At 36.8% G+C, this 21,279-nt stretch overlaps 2 protein-coding genes across 4 annotated transcripts in view; both read right to left on the minus strand.

The window, feature by feature from the left end:
* Positions 1–21,279, minus strand: part of LOC149562001 (phosphoglycerate kinase, cytosolic-like) — a 271,433-nt gene that overhangs the window by 184,425 nt on the left and 65,729 nt on the right. For 2 of the 3 annotated variants that reach the window (XM_089825543.1, XM_089825542.1), the window contains one exon: positions 15,940–16,191. The exons of the other annotated variant lie outside the window; for it this stretch is intronic. In XM_089825543.1, the coding sequence (XP_089681669.1) occupies positions 15,940–16,191 (252 nt within the window). The remainder of the gene's footprint in view (positions 1–15,939; positions 16,192–21,279) is intronic. 3 annotated transcript variants of the gene reach the window in all.
* Positions 17,416–19,170, minus strand: LOC149562002 (uncharacterized). Its single transcript, XM_089825545.1, has 3 exons — positions 18,770–19,170; positions 18,260–18,665; positions 17,416–18,132 (listed from the first exon to the last, which is right to left on the minus strand). The coding sequence occupies exons 2-3, from the start codon at positions 18,291–18,293 to the stop codon at positions 17,540–17,542; spliced, it is 627 nt and encodes a 208-aa protein (XP_089681671.1). The 5' UTR covers positions 18,294–18,665; positions 18,770–19,170; the 3' UTR covers positions 17,416–17,539.

Genomic DNA, 21,279 nt, shown 5'->3' on the forward strand with positions numbered 1-21,279 from the left:
TCAATAAAAGATTCGAGTTCTAATTCTTCAAGAACTGTAGTAATTCGAATTTTCCAAAAAAACAAATTCACTACTCCTTCAAGTCTGTCCTCTACTCTTACATTATTTGACATATTGTCCCTTTTAATTATAAAATCAGACTGATAGTCTCTCTACCAATTAATCTCTGATACCATGTAAATTTTAATGGATCTTGCTGGAGACGTATCAATTATATTTGAGTCTGATTTAATGATTTAGCAGACTTCTATATTCCTTATTGAGTGCTTGACTTCTCAATTATATATGTTCTTAATGCAGTAATATTTGTTCTAATCTGAGATCTATATGCCACTTTGATTGATATGATCTGCAGATACAAATCAGACTAATATATATACCTATTGAAACACAACCAAGTAAGGTTATGACCCTATGGGATTATGTCCCAATAGATATACACATTAGTGTCTTTTCATAACTATTATATTATTAAAGGGACCCAATAACTAATCATAATACATACCCACACATACCCGATGACCAGAGATGTCTCCTATTTCATTAATCAGAGTAACCAACAGTCATCGCAGGATATGTATTATAATCGATGGCAATTAGAAGTGATATAATATCACTCTATATTATCGGTGGTGAAACATTTGTATGAGATAATCGATATCTTCAATACCTAAAGGTGTAAGATTATATTAAGAATGAGGATGTATGTATGTATGTATGTATGCAGTATTTAATGTGACAGCAATATAATTTTATATATATATATATATCAATTACTAACTTCTGATCACAGATGTTTCAAAACACTTACTGCTAATATTCTTAACAACTTGGCCAGCTGGGAGTTTGATAGGGCATGTCATAGCATTATTAATCGGCACTTTGTCTAAGTTCCTTAAAGTAGCTATATCTATTAGTTAGCATTGCTATTGCACAAAATTCAGGATTGATTAAATAGAAGATTTTTATTCCAAATTCAATTGTTATTTAACTGTCAAATGAATAAGTAAAGTGTTGTGATTGCAAACATCAATTGTGTCAGAAGTTGTAACTTTGAATTGTGAAACAGTTATCAGTTTCAGCATAGATAAAGTTGTATGTTATTTCTATTCTATCCTTTGGCATTGCATATTTATTGGAGGACAATTTGAAATTATACATATTTCAATTCAAAACTAAAAAACACTGAGGAAAACTATCAGTATTTTGGAAATTTGATTAAGAGCCAGCTTAGGGTCTTTAAAGTGGTATCAGAGTAGTTTCCTGCTAGCCTGCAGGGAATTGAGGCCAAATATTTCAGAGATTAGTATTTATTCAAAAATTGTTCAAAGGTTGACAGTGCTTATTTTGTGGTTTATCATTCAATTCTACGGCTTAGAGGTTTATTCCAAGTAGTTATTATACCCGCAAGGGTTTTACTTCTCCACCCAGAGATGGCAATCCTGAGATTTAGTTTGGTTCTATAGGTGATAGGGGTGTTGGTAGTTCATGTGGTTCAGATGCTACAAGTTTTAGACATGTTGACATTGGTTCCGAGGTGGATAGAGAAGCCTGTGAGACCTTACGAGATCTGGTGCATGGTCAGCACCATGTTGTTGAGGTGTTGCAGTAGCCTTATGATATGCTACAGCATTCTGTTTTACCTAGAGACTAAAGCAGGGAGCAAGGTGCTTGTGATGCTTCTGTTAATTCATAGCGATCCCGAGTAGATGATAGATATAGAGATGGCAACAAGGCTAGAGCTGAGGATAGAGGCAGGATAGTTAACAAGACTAGACTGACTAGCACATGTGATAGGTCACAAAGGCCCATGTTTCTAAGACCCGAGGCAAATGAAATCAGTATTGAGTCTAAGGTCGTACCTTTTGCAGATCACGTAGTGGAACACTTCACAAAGTGGGATGTTTTACTGTCGGCGATAAAGAAATATCTGAATTTTGATAGGTTTCTGACTCAGAAGTGAGAGAATTCCAAAGCAAGGGCGGCACCTGGGAGACACATGCCTCAACAGACTAATTTGCACGAGGTTGCCAATAAGATGACACTAGAGCACTTCAAAGGTGGTGGGAGAGTTACAGCTTGAGCTTGGGTCCATATGATTGAGACTTATTTGACATTTTGTCCCATGACTGAGGAGATGCAATCAAATTTGGTGTATTGCATCTTAATGGAGAAGCCCATGATTGGTGGTTCCATGGGTTAGTCTCCTTACGACATGATCAGATCACTTCCTACTAGTAGTTCGTGGATCAATTGATCAAGAGATTTGATGGGAAGGATCCCGAGGTGCAATTTAGAGAGTTGGCTCGGCTCAAGCACTCTGGTGGTTTAGAGGGTTACATCAATGCGTTTCAAAGGCTCTCAGTTATGGTCTATGATATATCAAAGCACGAACATGTGATATTGTTCATGAAGGGAGTAGTCGAGCCACTCCATGGATGGGTTAAGTCATTGGACCCATCTTCCCTATAGGAGGCGAAGAGGAAAGCATGAGATTTAGAATCATCTTCTCGAGGCAAGGTTTCTTCCAAATCTTATGTTACTCTACCTGTTGATGAGGAGTTCTCACCAATTGTTGAGGACAAGAGCAAGGCAGCGAGAAAGATTGATGATACCTCCAAAGAGGACCTGAGGAGACAACTTTTCTATCAGTGCAAGGGACCTTTCTCTAAAAGTCATACTTGTGCAAATGAGATTGAGGCAGAGTCATCGCGACAGTCTAGGGATGGGGATAAGGATGATCATAGTGGCAATAGAGTGTATACAATGATGAGTGTGTACAGTCTCATCTTTGACCCACATGTTTAGGACTTGCATTGGGTGCAAAGTTTGTCTGTGCCTAAGTTGGACTATTGGTAGGATGGTTAGATGGATATAGTGAAGGAAAGTATGTTGAGATCTCCTATGTAATTGTCTTCTAGTGATGTTATGACTTCTACATCATCAGCGCAGCTTATGTTGTTGGTTTTGATGATGCTATTGGCATATCGTTGGTTCAGTGATGACAAACATGTCATATGTTTCTTATGGGATCCTAGTGGAGGTTTCAGTGTGTTATTGGATTGCTTGAGAAAAAGCAATCTTGGGGAGAGAGGACTGTAATGTTCCCATTTTGGCAAGCCTCTCCAGTTGATTGAATCAATTTATCATAGTGACCCTCATGGGTTGACAGTGAGATTTGAGGGTCTCAGTTAGGGACTTACAATTTCTAGTAAGTCTAATTTGGGCAGTTGCCATATTTGGCAGTACAATTGGTGGCACTGGCAGTTGGACATCATCTGCATTGGATGGAGCTATTTATTGCATGGGTTCATATATATTAATTAATTATTAAGGTTACATTATTATAATGGCACTTTATTATATTTAATATTATAAAATGATGTTGTGTTGATGAAGCTTCTTAAATGAAAGGTGTGGCGAAGAAGCTAAATGTGATATGGGGTTATAAATATAAGCCCATTGTGAAGGAAAAAGCATACAATTGACTAATTTGCCTTTGTTGTTTTCTTGGGAGGATTTTCTAAACTAGGAATTCAATTTCCTTACTGAGGTCTAAGGGTTTGAACCTGAGTTATTGAATCTTCGATTTCTATATTCCTATTGCTTGGAAGAAATCAATTGTTGCTGAGGAATAAGAATTTGTAATAGCTTCTCAATTGCAGTGACTGTAATTGAGAAGTTAGATTGTTAAGGTAAGTGTGATCGAACTCTGAATTTCATTTGTGGACAATGTCTGCATTGGCACCATTGAATGCACCTACGATTCCTGAGTTGGAGGTTCAAACTGAATTGTGGAGGTTATCATCCATTATAAAGGCTGCGATTTGTATCTTGCTGGCTGCGTCCAAGTTTGCAGGCCAGCATGCCAATACTTAGGCCTGTATTTCAACAAATTAGAGGCCCATGGGAAAAATAAAGCTAACGTAGGGCCACCTGGGGACCTATGATCACATTGTGACAGCCTGCGATCATCCTATGGAGGCTTGCGATCTGCTTCTAGGAAAGCACATTACTGCTTGTGGCTCGAACAACATTTTTTGAGGGCTGTGATCTGATTGAGTGGGAGTTGCTGCATTCATTCTGCCCCAGGTGTGTGGAGAGAGAAGCTGATGTCACTTGGCGAACTAGGACTTCGACTGGCATGTCATAGCATTATTAATCTGCACTTTGTCCAGGTTCCTTATACTAGCTATATCTATTAGTTACCATTGTTATTCTGCAAAAATCAGAATTGAATAAATAAGAGATTGTTATTCCAAATTCAATTGTTATTTAACTATCAAGTGAATAAGGAAATTGTTTTGATTGCAAATATCAATTGTGTCGGAAGTTGTAGCTTTGAATTGTGAAACAGTTATGAGTTTCAGCATAGATAAATTTGTACGTTATTTCTATTCTATCCTTTGGCATTACATATTAACTGGAGGAAAAATTTGAAATTATACATATTTCAATGCAAAACTGAAAAAGGCTAAGGAAAACTATTAGTATTTTTCCAAATCAGTTAAAAGCCAGCTTAGGGTCATTACACTATTGATGTGTTACACATCTATGACTAATCACACCTTAGTCAAATCAATCCTTGGCAAATCCACCAGTCATCACTAACGAAGATTGTCAGTCTACGCTTTGTCAGGGCTTGTATAATCTGCCCTTGTCGAGATTAGTCTAGCCTTCTATTCTTATTGCCTTCAAACTACTATTTCTTCATGCATGTATCTTGTTTATCTATACTAGCGAGGATATTGTTCTACCTTATAACAATATCATCAATGGAGTTGAATAGGATATTAGTTTGCCATTACTAGAGTCAATGTTATTTCTCTACTCATAAGTGGTTATTTTCATGGACTCTATAATATTATGAGATGTTCCTCACTCACCATTTGGATACAAATGGAAACATATTGATTCCCCTTACTGTATGATAGTCTTCCTTCAATCACTGCTTGAATTCAAGGTAAGATACACTTTGAGGGTTTTCTGTACAAGTTTAAATCTTCAATTAAAACTTATAAAATTGTTTTATCAACTCAAGTCCCAAGTTTGGGGACATTATAGTATCATCAAAAACATCCAAGGTATAAATGTAAGAGTTTCATTGGCACTAGTGGATCAACTTGCTAAATGTACTGATTGTTGTGCATATCTCGTCATTTCACAGCAAGTATAGTGGCAAAAGCATTTACAAATATGCAAAAGTTACATGGCACTAGAAGAGTTATCATCAATAATAACAAATCTTTACTTATGAGCAACTTTTAGACGAATGCACTTTCTTTCTTGGGTATTCGATTTGCCTATAGATCTTGTACCATCCCTATTTAGATGGACAGATTGAGTTCATCCTTGGAGGGGTATCTCTATTGTTTCATTTCAAATAAGTAGTTTCAACGAGTGGGTGGCTACCATTAGTAGAAAGATCCATTAAGGCATTATATGGATGTCATTCCCCATCCACCACATCACCATTAAGGTTTATACCAAAAGTTCAAGGTATGGAATATCACAATCCATTCAAGGCATCATATGGATACCATTCCCCATCCACATCACCATTAAAGTTTAAACCAATAGCTCAAGGTATAGAAGATCACAAGAATTGTCAATATTAGGTACTTTCAAATGTTAAGGTGAAATTGGTCATTGTGAAAAGTTGAGTGAAACAACTCACTGACACCATATAAAAGAATCTTGAAAGTGGGGAATTGGCTTTTCTTGAGATTGCAACCATACAAGATAATGTGAAGAAACAAAAGAAGAATAACAAGTTGCACCACAATATTATGGACCATTCCAAACTTTGTAGAAGATTGGCAATGTAGCTCACAAGCTTGAGTTCACTAAAAAATCAAAATGCATCAAATTTTCCCTCATGTTTAAATAGGGCGACTGGTCAGTAGCTTCTTGCACAAAACAATGTTACCAAAGCTAGACAAAGAGGGAAGAATCATCTTGGACCCATAATTAATTCTCAAAACACACATTAGGAAGTTTAGGACTAGAATTGATATGGAATACATAATTCAATATAAGGATGTGCAAGTTGAAGATGTCACATGGGAAGATGAAGATTTTGCGCAAAAGTATCCATAGTTGATCGCTACGGAAGACAACTACGTGAAGTGGGGCATGCTAAGCCCTTAATCAGATGTTGCACACAAGGATATGAGTAGACCAGTGTTCCACAAGGATATGCCCCTATGATTTTGGCATCGTACCTATCCAAGGGATGAAACGGGGATGTGGGGACATATTTTTGTTGTCCCTAGAACCGTCCCCTTTTTGCCAAATTCGGAAACGTCCCTGAAACATTTTTTTAGGAAACTTGGGGACAGCCAGCAGTACTAGGGACAGCTTTGTCGCCCCCTATTTGTCCTCGAAACCACTGGTCATCCCCTTTTTTCCAGCCAATTAAGTAAAGGAAAAACACACCCCAAAAATCTTTTTTTAATCGTTGTCCGCATGGGTACCTAGTTGTCTTAAAGACATATGTAATATCCCAAATGGACATTTGCCTAATTTTATCTCAAGATAATTTCCCAAACATAAACATATGAAGATGCATTATAAACCAACAATAGAAACCAATAGACTCTCATAAAATACATTGGAATATGTTATTGCATTATACATCAGCAATACAATAACTATTATTCAAAATCCAATCCTAGACACAGTTTTACAGTCAGATTGGAATTCTAAGAAAAGAATTTGTAAGCACATGTGGGACACCTAATGTGATATCTCCATGGACAATGGGTTTACGTCCACTGCCTACCGGCACGAGGGTTTACATCCTCACGCTAGATGAAAGTTGAAGCTTTCCAAACAACTCTCTCAAGAGAGAAACTGAAATCTAAATCATAAACCAAACATTCGGAAATGAGCTTCTCTTCCTCCTTTAAAAGACCCAACCTATGACTCTTCAGCTTCTGTATTCTTGTCCCTATCCCTCAAGCCAACTCATCTCTTATTCACTTTCCATTAATTAAAAATGACATAATAATTTTGTATTAAGTCCTCAAAGGTCATATAAGGGATTGGACTATCAATTTTTAATGTCACAGAAAAAGGGGACATGACAGTCCTCCCCTCTCGAGATTGTTTGCCCTCAAACAATTGCAAGCATGCGACCATGATGTCAGGGTCCCATATCAACATCATGAATAATGCTTTGACAACCCATTGTGCTACTTTGATATGAACGAAAGACTAAGAAGTGCAAGGCCATTCACCGCCGTCCCCTGATAACAAATACATCAAGCATGCTAATGCCAGGATTCCAAACAATCCCATGTGCATGTTCAACCAGAACAACCTGACGTGTGCTACCATCATGTACAAGATCTTCAATTCAACTGAGAATCTCACTCCAATTAAAATCACAAGCACCACCGTGGTCAAATAATGGCGGGAACTCAACTGTGTGCCAACTCCTGGGAACATTACGAACCATGGCAATGTTCTTCTTGGATCCCACAAACAAAAAGCCTATCCACCTTCCCAACTATTCGTACTATCTTGTTGCTTTGTGCCCATGGTGAGTGTACCCCAACTGCTCAACTGCCACAACGCTACCTCTTTCACTTTATGCACTCTAGCTATACTGCTAGTCACATCTCTATACAAGGCTGATTTATAATCAGCGTTATATCCCTCTGTCAAGGCAGCAACCTCTTGGTTGCAAGAATTATCACTCTGGAACTCCTGACCAAAATCAATGAGTGTGTCATCATCAGACTCAAATAGCGGATTCTCCATTATCTAATCAGCATCTACTTCAAACAAAGGGTTGTCTACAAGTTGAATGTGATTTGAAGTTTTGGTAATGATGTAATTCGCTCAACCATTAGATGCTTCAAGTCTACATTTCAAACATTCCAACCAGCACAGCTTCTTGATTCATGTGAATGACTCTATTCACCAAGTTCAAATCTCTAAAATTCTATCACCCATGGCATCCATTTATGGCTTCCTCTCTATCGGGTTTCTTTGGACACCTGATCCCTATCAACTTCGGGCTTCCTCCACCTATGCAAACCCGATTTCCCTTCCCTTGTCATTGGGCTTATTTCATGGCGTTTATTCCCACATCCAAATCGGCTTTCTACCAGCTGCAAAAACCCGAGCTCTCTCTCCTTGAATCATTCCTTGCTTCACATCATGCTAGGCTCTCTCCTGCTATAATCGAGTTCATACCCGATTCTTTTCCTTCCATACTCAAGTTGCACCATCTTTAATAGTGCACAAGGGGTCTTGGGCGACTTCATTTCTCACCCATGCATATTGTGCATGGCTCTTTTCATTATCGACTCCCTCTTTCTCCTTACTGTGCACGATTTTCCTCTTCATATCGGGCCGGTTCACTGTAACCAACCTGTGGCCATTCCTATCAGGTTTTTCATACCCAATTCCTCTTCTTCCATTATCGATTTGGAGAATCACCGATGGTGGTTATCTTGTTCATTCCTCTAGCAACATGCACGAGACAAAAAGAAGGGCGTTGTGGACTGAGGGAGAGACATGTTTCTTGAACTGAAACTACTATATTTCTCCATAACCACTTACATGCTAGCCCATACTACTTACTCTCCTCCTCCCTATACAGTCGAGCCCTCTTTTTCCATTATGCCCATCTCCTTCACATATTATTGGGTTCATATTATTACAGTCATGTGTCATTCTTGGTACCACAGGTAGTTATTTTGCAACTACCCCAGTGTAGCTCCACATTGCATGAATATATACTGCACCCATAATGCTCATACATGGCTATTCTTTTCATTAACTAAAATCCATCCATAGCAAGCTTTAAAAACGAAACTCAAAGGAGAAAAAGACAAACATGAAATTGCAAATACATAACAGTAAAGCCATTACATAAAATTCAGATTGTTTGAATACATGCATGGGGCACTCTGGCTGAAGGTTAGAGAGTGGATTCTTTTCCTCAATCCTCTTTTTCACGTAGCTTTTTTTCCCTCCCTCTAACATTCGGTTATTGTGTCCTTTTTAAAACAAGAAAAAGAGCTCCTTGAGGTAGTTATACAACTGTCCACCTACTCGATGCCATGGGTGTTTAATTTCAAAATGGTATGTAATTCATTACCATGCAATTCTTGAACCATTTATATTACAATTTAACCATTGCTTGACATGGCTTTTAGAAAATTATAAATAACTTAAACACTTTGATATTAGGATACTTAATGAAGCTTGTCGTAATGCTCCAAGGTTGAGGTGCCTCCGCAGCAAGTACTTGGTCTTTTGGGACAACTATCCAAGTCATAAGTCTGTTGAATGCTATCAAGTTCATCAATTACTTCTTGGAAAAACTCCCACCTCTCTTTACTCTCATGCTCCCTAGTATGATTTGTAACACTAAGCTGATTTTCTACTTCATGAAGAGCAATCTATGCATCATCCAATGCCTCATGAGCATACTTAAGCTCCCTGTTGAACTCCACAATCTCATGCTTTTCTTTACCCAACTAATCAATGTATATTCCAGCAACCTTAAGAATATAATCCCTGTCAGAAAGCAAAGATAAATAGTTTGATTTCATAAACTCAAGGGTTGTTTTAACTACTTGCAAATCAGCAACAAGCAAATCTCCTTCCACTCCCTTTTGAGCCTTCCTATGGAGATCTTCAACCATCTTGTGAGTGCTGTCATAACATACTCAAGATGCCACAACCATGTCTTCACTAACCTTCAACTAGTTCTTTAAGGCATGCATCTCATTGTTGTCATGTTGATGCAACTCATCGACTTGCAGTGTCATCTTGGATTGTTCCTCTCAATTTATATCATATGTATAAGAAACACATAGTTCATCACACCTCTCAAGAATATAATCATAAGCCTTAATTTTCGTGCTCCTTTGATCTGAATGCAAAGGCAAAGCTTCTTCTATGACATCATTCTTATGCAAACATTCCTCATTCAAAGAATTCAACATGCTCTTACTTCTAGTAGAACCCACCTCATCAACATGTTTGTCAAAGCTAACCTCCAAATCACCAGCGTAGAAACTTGTATGTGCCTTACCCATATTCTTCCTATCATTGGTTTGAGTTAATTTTCCTTCCTCTTCACCATTATAATTCTCATAAAGCCTCATAGGAGCCCCTTTAACCGGTAAACCCATGGAGATCAGCTCACTATCTGTCATGTGATCTTGAAATTTGTTGATTCTATGCTTAATTACTTACTCCACAAGCTCGAAGGCTGCAGATGAGATCATCAACTTAAACGGGCCTTTGCAATATCTATGTTCCCCTTTCCAAAAGGCTAACAAGGTTGACTGCAACCTCTTGCAAATTTCAACATCTACATCAAGAATTGAAGATATAACTGTGTGCATGTGGGTCTTTACACTTCCTGAATGGTAGCTCCTAATTTTGAACAAGAAGCATTCTAACAGTTGGAGAATTAAATCATTGCATTCAAGGTCAATAATAATATAAAATAACCTCATCTCTAACATAATATTCAAAATCTGAACTCTCTTGTCAAAAGCAGGGTCTTTGTCATCATGTAACCCCTCCAAGTTCTTCACTATCAGCTGCAAAACTTTCATCAATACCACATCATTGTAGGCTATTGTAGGAGATGTTATTCACATAACCTCATTGAGACAAGAGGCAACTGCAAGCCTCACATCTTTATGTGGATGTTCCATAAACTTGGGTTGGACCAAGGTAACTATTGAAGGTTGTAAAGCCCAATTCGCGAGCTTACAATTTGCCTGCTCTACATTGGTCAAATATGTTTCTATCGAAGAGAACGTCATTTGAGGATTCCATGTGTTCTAGTTGCAACCCAAGTACGTATAGCCATCCCAATTGTTTTTGTTTTTGCAAGTTTCTTTATTGAGGGCCATTGAAAGTATTATTAAATTCATCAAAAAAGACATTGTTTTTCAGATCTTCCATGGTTTTAACTATTTTTGGTACCATTAAATCTAAAGTGCTGAAAGACCAACCCTCCACTGAAAAATTGTCAAATAGTTAATGTGAATGATGGTTGTGAGTGAACAGTTTGGTAACAGGTGCAAGCAATAGTTAATAGAGCCTCCAAACTAGTTCAATAAATTTTCAGTATAATAATTGATCCTTCTTGAGCAACTCTATCAACATTTGTAAGGCGTTAAATCCAAGAAAGTCACCAGGGCAATTACCCCCCCCAAAGCACTTATATAAGCATAGCTTTCTGAACAAGTAACAACTAAGATAGAGACAATACATCATTCTCAAGCTATCTGTAAACAACAATTACTGTCATAGGAGAGGAAGCATTTGATTTGCTGCTATACTATTCTGAACAGAACATAGAAACGCAACTCTGACCTTAGTAAATAAGATTTGAAGAAGAACGGTAGTCCTCAAACAACTAGCAGAGTTGATGTGCTACCTTTGGTTGGCTGTTGTGCCTAGACAGCTACCTGGATGACAATAAATGTGCAGCATCAACCAACTTCCCAAAGTCTAGCATATGTATTCACACAATTGTTGCAAAGGCAGACCAAATTGTTTTTTCTCTTCAACTTTAACTCCTTAATGATAGAAAAGTTCTACCAAACCCACAATAACAAGGACTATGAATCCCACCAGTAGGCATTTAATGCAGCATTTCCAATCTTCCAAAATGGTGTTTCCAGATTTTTTGTTTTCTATAACAAGCAATGGTCGGGCTTCTTCTACCGTCTGACCAAATTTTTCCCCTGAATTAAGACTGAAACTTATGCATAGTAGGAGTCAATTCTGAAAGTGAACGAATCCACAAATACTTCCTTGTATGGAGAGAGCTTAATCAGCTCTAAGATATTCATCACACATAGATGATATGCCTAAGTTGATTGTGATGACCTTTCACCAATCTGCAAGTTGTGCATGATTACAACACCTCCGGCCTGTGGACTGTGCAGGAATTGTGTCCAGTTGGTGGAAGAGCATACATTCCCAGCTACCTACAATTTTACTCTGACGGCAATTAACAACTTTCAATCTTTCTCCTTAGTCAATTACATGTCGTCGGTATCCCAATCGTAAGATTTTCAATGCTAACTGTCTCCTCATGTGACTCTAGCCCTTAGCAGAATGATGACTTCAAACGTCACTAGTAAAGGTCATTTCAAAATTATATTTGGCCCACACTTCATAATACCCAAAATTAAAAAAGAAAAATAACGCACGTGGATTTGATAGTATTCCAACTGCAGATGGCTCAATTTCAGCTTGCAACTGTCTACGTCCAAAACCACAAGTGTCTCTGACTTGGTTCAGTCTTGCCTTACGGTTTTCTTGGAGTGTGACGACAAAGAATACTCTGATATATCAGTCGTATTTAGATTTAGAAATTGATTGTAATGTCCAGAAAAACACAGCATTTTCCTAAAATCGTTGGTTCTGTGCCAAGAACCGTTATAGGGTACCTCTTTATAACTCTCTCCTTCAACGCAAACAATGATCAAAATTCAGAAATTCTCAAATAGGATTCGCCAATTGATCCTATCCGCAATGTGCTTGTCTAATCAATTGTGTGCCCATCTAAGATGTTATAACCATGCCTTTCAATCTCTTGGAAGGAACGCTTCACCCTTCGAAGTGTCAACCAAAGCGTAACAAAACCATAATCTCCACCCAGAATAGTTTTCCGCCATTGAAGATTCTTCAACAAGAATGCCTCCTTTGATATGTATTAGAGTGTATATCTGTGTTGTGCCCAAATACAGAATGCAAACTTAGAGTTTGTAGAAACCTCTCTCTCGACAAAGCCAATGTTCTGTGACTTGATGTTTTGATCGAGAACTCCTGTTCTGATCCTTGCACGGAGAATTAGAAATCTTCTTCCAATGCTCGTTAGAAACATTAGTATCATTGGAATGTTAAGCATGCCATCACACAACCACAATCATTTTCCAATCCTCGATGCCAGGCAGTGTTTCCTAGATGAAAAGGAGTCCTGTCATGTTGATATAGAACACAACTCTCATCCAACGAACTCTCAACTAAACAAAAGCTTCACCAAAAAGTATCACTCCTTGTATGGTCACCTAGAGAGAATCGTCGTTGTTTGTCTAAAATGCTTCATGATGAAAATTGTATCATATATTGATTCCTCTACTTTTACATCTCACAAAACAATGAGGTGGCAACAATTTTTTTGATTTTGCTTCTTCGCTTAGGCCTTCACAATTTTGGCACTATTAGGTTATTTCAAACCTCCCTTTGAAAGTTTGACAATACACGATATTACAAAATATTAAATCCTGAATTACAACAACATAGTAAGTTCAACAATTATAAAATCTTTCTTGCCTTGTGTTTTTCCAGAACATACACTTTTGCATTAACTATTCATTCTCTAATATCAACTTATAAATTTCATTTCACACTTAGATTTCATCTTACAAAAGTTTTCTCAAAGTCAACATCTTGATAATATATTCAAAATATATTGAAAAAAAAACTTGCACTGAACTTTAAATATTTCTAAAGAAACACCTCACAACTTGGTAGAAAACTCTGATAAAACCTTCATGTAAATTCACTTCTGATTTAACTACATAGGATGGCAAGATTTTTCGCTCTGATACCACTGTAATATCCCAAATGGATATTTGCCCAATTTTATATCAAGATAATTTCCCGAACATAAACATATGAAGATGCATTATAGACCAGCAATATAAACCAGTAGATTCTCATAAAATAGCTTGGAATATGTTATTGCATTCTACATCAGCAATACAATAACTATTATTCAAAATCCAATCCTAAACACAGTTTTACAGTTAGATTGGAATACTAACAAAAGAACTTATAAGCACATGTGGGACACCTAATGTGATGTCTCCACGAACAATGGGTTTGCGTCCACTGTCTATCGGTACAAGGATTTACGTCTTCAAAATGGATGAAACCTAAAGCTTTCCTAATAACTCTCTCAAGAGGGAAACTGAAATCTAAATCATAAACCAAGCATGCAGAAATGAGCTTCTCTTCCTCCTTTAAAAGACCCAAACTGTGACTCTTTAGCTTTTGTATTTTTGTCCCTATCCCTCAAGACAACTCATCTCTTATTCAATCTCCTTTAATTTAAAATTGACTTAATAATTCTGTATTACGTCCTCAAAGGTCATATATGGGATTGGACTATCAATTCTTAATGTCCTAGAAAAAGGGGACATTACAACGTAACAAAAATATGCAAACCATATTTGGTCCTATTAAAACACTAAAACACTAACTCTTCTACTCATTTTTAGATTTTACCTACTTGCTAAGAGAAAAAAAATAGAGCAGCAACAGCAGTGAGGAAAGATTGCATTTAGTATTTACTACTTACTATTTTAGTTGGACTTCGCTTTATTTCATTTTGATTTCAAGCACGATACTTGGAGCCTTTAAGCATTTCAATTTTTTTTGCTATATATGTATGTGATATTGTTATAATGGAAGTAATTCGTATTTTTCATGTGATACTTTTCCATGGATTGATCTTCTAACATGTCTATGGTGAATTGTTTATCAATGTTATGCATATTTGAATTCTACCTCTATATATAAAAAAATCTCCTATGTTTTTAATCATCGTCCCCTGAGGTCCCCCCCCCCTAAATTTTGGTTTTGACCCGTACCCGGACCGAAAGCACTCCCTGTCCCCTAAAACGTCCCCATCTCAAAAGCTCCATTGAGTGTAGGAGTAGAAATATTGTGGCTACCATAACCATTCATTAGATTGTAGGAGTATTAATATACTCTTATATTGTTAGTTAAGTTGGCCTACATGGCCTACATGGCATAAGTATGACATATATAACAGGTAACTGTTTATTTATTAACATCATATTGTGAATTGTGTTCATTTTGGATATTTATAGAGAATGTTCCTTTGAAGGGGCTGATTATTCTCATGTTTTAAGTATTTGCAGCGTGCTATCTATAATATTCTTCTCTTCTACAACTAGCTCCAATAGACAAATGCATGTGTGTCTACATTGTCACACACACACTATTGCTCATATGACCACTGTACATTTTTCGTTGTACCTAAGTTTGACTATCGCAGACAGCTTATCAATTCAATTCTCAACTTAATGTATTCAATGTTTTAAGCTCAGATAGCAAATTTATAGACAAGTAACAAGTTTAATGACTATATAGCATATTTTGTAGTGTTACAATTTTAATTAAAGACTCTCTTTTTGATGTCATTGCAAGCATTATCATTGTCCTAGAATTGAATCTTTACATTGAAAACAACATAATTTTCATACAAATTTACAATAAAAGAAAATAGCTGAGTATAAGGAAAGTAAGCACTAAGCTTTCTCTCTACCAATAAATAATACAAGTAATAATTTACGCTTCTCTAGTACAATAACAAAAAATGACATGAAATTGCATATGTGGACAATCAATATGATGAAGACTATAAGATACATTGCTACACAAGTCAGCAAAGCCATGAGGATAGAAAAGGTCAATGTAAAGGAATTGAATTGTGAGCTTTCCAAATTACATTCACAGTACCATAAGATTACAGCACAGCTCCAGTTGATACCCATTAAAATGTATTAAACTTCTAAAGTGGCTTCCCTAACCTGCCTGAGACTAATCTTGCAGCAATACTGTAACCAGAAAAGGTGGATAGTGCAGTACAAAGTCCTTTTTGCTAACAATATTTGCAAAAGATGACAGATGAGATCTTAGATATTCATCGTTGAACATCAGTCACATTATAAAACCTTATTGAACTTCTTGGAGGAAACAAAAAAGCATTGACTTTGATATCACATATCAATAATTTAGATCTAAATTCCAAAAGCCATTGTTTTGCTGACAATTAAATGTTCTAAGATGCAGTAAATTACATTAATGTAAATAGCAATGATATATGGAAGATCAAATGATGAGGAAACATACACGATCTAGAGCTGCAACTCCAGGAAGTGTATTTCCTTTCAAAAATTCCAAGACAGCAGCCCCATGTCTAAAAATTGGATGAACTAAACACAAACATGATGCTTCTTTGAGGAAATTGTAAGCTTCCTTCCCAATGGCAATAGTGGTACATCCACTTGTTTTAAGTTGACCCAAAAATCTCATAAAATGTAGTGACCTGTGGTACTGATTCTGTGAAGGCCAGACTGTAACAGGACCAATCCAGAGGGCTGTCTGCAATTATTTAAAATACAAACTAGGAATCAGTTACTGGGATATAGTATATATGTAAGTTCTTGTCAAAGATAAGAAAAATAGAAACTTTCCAAGCTTATCAATCTTTTATTTTCCTCAGTGTTAAGGCATGCAGCCCTATGCACAATCTTATACAATATCTTACTGGTAATGCAGTTGAATAACTGCTACCACAGTTGCTCTTATTAAAGGCAGTACAGTGGAACACAAACATTTCAATGATTTTGCAATCATGTCTTTTCCTAAGGAATGTGACTCCTAAACTCTGAATCATGCTGAAAGGCTCCATAAACCTTTTTATACATATAGATGAGTCAACTGCAAAATAAAAAAAGACCACCACTAGACTGGTTGAAACATTTATTCCAGTTTCTTTTCACAGGCTTTAATTTGGAGTCTCAATATTGAATTTCACTCAAATTCATGTCCTTGCAGAGTCAGGAAATATATATGAAGCTAAACATATAATAATTCTAGTTGATTAACATATAGGATGTCAAAACGCTGAAAAAGGTTTTCAAATGAAATCTACAATGAAAAGCTAAGTGTGCAAAGTTACGAACAAACTGTGGTACACATCGATAGCCAAATACAGATTAAATTAGATGATTATAATAAAGCACCTAAAACAACATTATCATATTTATCTGTGACAAGGAACACTAAAATGAAAGAGGCATTTTAGAGAGAGAGAGAGAGAGAGGAACCATAAACCCACATTGTGCCTGATATACTGCCTATGATGTGTTGTTGAAATTGAAATCAGAGAACTAATGCATATAATTACTGAATTGCACAATAAGACTAAAAAATATAATAAATAATAAACTCAAAGGAACTACTTACTTTTTCTACAGGATTATAAGCAAAGTAACGTGAATCGGAATCGGCAAGGTCGAATCAAATCGTGAATCAGCAATGAATCGGCGATGAATCAGCAAATTTGAAAAAACCCTTTAAATTTAAAGATTTTAACAATTTAAAACTTATTTCATGCACTCTTTATTGAATATAACTTAAACAAACTATAACATCATCAAATAGAAGTTAAAACTTAACATACATAAACATGGAAGTTTGGAACATAAAACCCATTACATACGTAACTATGTTATCTAAAATGTAAATTGTAGGCTAGCTGAAGTAAATAGAAATCAAATGATCATAATGATTTAAATCATAGAATGTATGTAAGATGATCCATAAGACATCAAATCATAAATATATGTAAGAATCTAAGATGAAGATCCATGAAAGTTTGAAACATATGTCTATCAATGATTCAGTATCAATATCTGTAAACAAAATATAAAAACAAGGCTCCAGCTCAAGCCTCGAACTCATAGTCATCATCATCCTCAACATCATCCTCAAGCTTGGCTGCAGCCTCAGCCTCAGCCTCAGCCTCAGCCTCTGAGTATCCAATTTGCCTAGTACCAAGGCGTCTAATGTAGGTCCCAGAGGACTGCCGAGCCATATCTCCCGCATGTAAGATGGGCTCACGAACATCACTAGGGCCTATGTCTGTACGTGCACATGTGCGTCTACCAATGCCTGAAGAACGTGCTCTAGCTGCCTCAACCTCTATATCCACCTGGTCAACCCACGCACGGTCTTCCTCAGTAAAGACTGGATCCACAACCTCTATGAGCCACTCTGATTCTGGATCAATCTCCTCTAGAATGATCGAAGAGGAGTCAATGCCCAAAATCTGTCTGATCTTAAGATGGAGGTTGTAATGAACAAAGACAAGATCATTCAACCTCTGCACTATCAACCTGTTTCTCCTTTTCGAATGGATGTGCTCGAACATGGACCAAGTGCGCTCACATCCAGAAGCGCTGCTTGGCTGACTCAGAATACGAATGGCAATTTTTTGAAGTTTTGGGGTTGTGGCCTCAAACATTTGCCACCATCTATCTGAAATAAGGGAAAATAAAAACAATTAGTCTCATTTACAAATTACAAGTTAACTCTAAAATTGCATAATCAACTTTAAGTTTAGAATTTAGATTCATGAACATTGAATATATTATTTAATTTTTACCTGACTGTAGTGTTGTCTGAGCATTTATAGCCATCCTGCCAAAGAAAAGTGGCCCCTCTTTATTGTTGAACTGGTCTAGCTCAACAATCGCAGCAACGCTATCTTCATCGCTATTCAACCTCTAAATCACTGTGTATAAGCCAGTGAGAACCTCCGCATCTGCCTAGAACTCAGTACGGAAACGAAATGTCGGATTCAGATAGTAAGCTGCTGCATGGATGGGTAGATGGAGCTGATTCTGCCATCTCCTATCGATGATGTCCCAAATAGGACCATACCTCTCTTGCACTCCTGCATATTGGGCTCTGATGGCCTTCTTGGCCCTATCCATGCCCTCATAAATGTAGCCCATAGAGGGCTTCTCCCCATCAGCAGTTCATAGCAAAGTTACAAGGGGCTCAATGACCTACATATAAAGTAAAACAAAAAATTTGAGTCAAAACTTAAATATTAAATAATATAATTTAAAGTAAAAGTAAAATACTAAATGTTAAATTGCAATAAATTTACCTTAAGGATTTCTCTAGTGGGTTTCCAAAAACCATCCTCATCAAATATGCAATCCACCACATCTATCCCTACAGTGGTCGTAGCATAGGAAGAGGAAATCCACTCCCACCCAACAAACATGCTCCTCAATTCATCCCTTAATGTCAACAAGGACTGCAGGGTGATGAAATTCGAGGCAAACCTCGTGATACTTGTGCAAGCTAACTCCTTTCCTTCTCTGTACTTCCTCATTGTGCTAAGGACAAATGAATGATTATAAATGAACTTGCATATGTTTTTTGCCCTTTCCACACATGACTTGACAAACTCAAGTTTGCCAATTTCCTCCAACATGAGGTCAATGTAGTGTGCTGCACAAGGGGACCAAAATATGGTGGGGTGCCTCTCCATCAAAAGTTTACCTACAACAATTTTAAGTCAATTAGAAATTCAAATTTCAAAATTTAAATAAATTTATTTTCAAAACTTTAAAAGTTAAAAGTTTACCCACAGCAACATAACTTGCTGCATTATCCGTCACCACCTGGATCACATTTTGTTCCCCCACCTCTACTATGACTTCCTCAATAGCCTCACATAAGTATGTGGCATTTTTTACATGTGTGGAAGCATCAATGGATTTGATGAACATGGTATATCCTACAAGTAACAAAACAACGAATTATAATATTAAATGGATCATCAACAAATTAGCATTCAACAAATCAAAATTTACAATTATGTATGTAGGAAAGTAGAATGATCAATCACCTCCACAGGATACAACAAAATTGAGTGTTTTATTTCTCCTATTTGTCCAAACATCAGTTATGATGGTGCAACCCTTTGCAATCCACTCCTTTCAGTTCTCCTCGAGCTCAACCCTCATGTCCTCTAACATCTCATCCAAGAGGTATCCACTCAACTAAACCTCGTTTGGGGCTTTAAACCCCGTACCACAAATAGCAACTGCATCTATCATGTTCTGCCAATAAGGAGCCCTATCACAAATAAAAATTTAGATGTCAAAGACTCAAATTATAAAACAAGTGGATATAATTAAAGTTTTACTTTTACTTTTAATTTTAACTTTAAAGAAAACAAAGAAAAAAGAATCAATTACCTGGCTGCAATAAATGGAATGTTGCAAAAGTACCAAAATTTGCATATCTCCTTTTTGGCAGCATCATGAATCTCCTTGTTCAAACCCATGCCCTCAAGCATGAGTTGGGATCCAGGAGTAGTGCGGGGCACAAAGTAACTATCCATTTTGTTTTACCGCACTCTAGGCTACAATAGGTTGGTGTGGGACTCTGTCTCAGTATGTGACCAACTAGCACTAGCACTAGCACGAGCAAAAGAACTAGGATAAAAAGGAGGCCTAGAAGAACCCTCTCCAACACAACCTACAGATGCGGAAGCTGATGCAGATGCAAATGTGGATGCGGCTACGGATGCGAGAACATGGGAGCCAATACCCCTTAACCCTTCAAGTTGCGTTTTCCTCTTCACTTTGTCTTTTTCAATTTTTTCTAATGCCATTAAGCAAGTGCATTTTGCCTCAGGAGTTTGGTGAGTGCAAATTGTGACATCATGTCCAGGTATAGCAGCAATGTGGTATTTCAATCTATAAATACCTCCAGAAGTTATTTTTTCTTTACAAAACATACATTTTGTTTGATATTTGGTTCTTCCAAGAAACTCTTCATTATATTTCCAACACTCATCTTTTTTACCCATTGCGAATTTGCGAAAAATGAAAGCAAAGGCCGCTGCAATAAAAAAATTTATGTAAAATATCAAAGTTTGAAGCTAATAAAAGCTACAAAACAACAAACCCTAGTTTGCAACTTAGTAAAAATAAAGAACATTCAAGATTTAAACTAAAAATTTTGAAAACTATAAAAATTTAACAAAAAATGCATAATACACTAAAAATTTAAGAAAAAATGCATAATACACTAACATGCAAAAAAAAATGAGCACTTACCTCTTGCAAATGAGTTGAGGAGTGTTGATATTGGCTCCTTAATGCTCCCAACGCAATTGATGGCCTCTCCAAATGGACTGCTGATCTCTTTGGTGCTCTTCCTTCTTGCCGATTAGAAACCTATGGCTTTTCTTTTCTCTTCTTCTCTCTCACTTTTTCTCTCTTCTACTCATGCTTAACAAATAGAAGGCCCTTTAGGGTTATAACAAAGAGAATAGGTCAAAAAGAAAGTAAAAAAACAAAGTTATTTTTTTAAAATTTACAACTCCATACTTTTCTAGCCGTAGGCGATTTCTTTTCGATTTTTTCATCCAATTCATGCGATTTTTTTGATGAATCGCCAATACCGGCGATTCATCCAAAAAAATTGGGTGTGCGATTCCCGACTCCAAAAAAATCGCCCACCTTGAATCTTATCGCTGAATTGTCGATTCACACGATTTTCGAGCGATTCTCATTACTATGATTATAAGTGCCCTGCTGGCTCACACTATAGCAATGCTGGAGAATGTTTGTTTTTTGAAGTTTTTTGTTTTTTATT

Source organism: Cupressus sempervirens, chromosome 4, assembly GCF_028749045.1.
Source record: "Cupressus sempervirens isolate cs-2001-9-10 chromosome 4, ASM2874904v1, whole genome shotgun sequence".
NCBI lineage: Eukaryota > Viridiplantae > Streptophyta > Pinopsida > Cupressales > Cupressaceae > Cupressus > Cupressus sempervirens.

Bases quoted from the DNA above. Each gene is read 5' to 3' on its own strand.
- LOC149562002 (XM_089825545.1), bottom strand. From the start codon at position 18,293: ATGGCTATAAATGCTCAGACAACACTACAGTCAG. The intron at 18,133-18,259 runs GTAAAAATTAAA...CCCTTATTTCAG, and splicing joins TCAGACAACACTACAGTCAG to ATAGATGGTGGCAAATGTTT.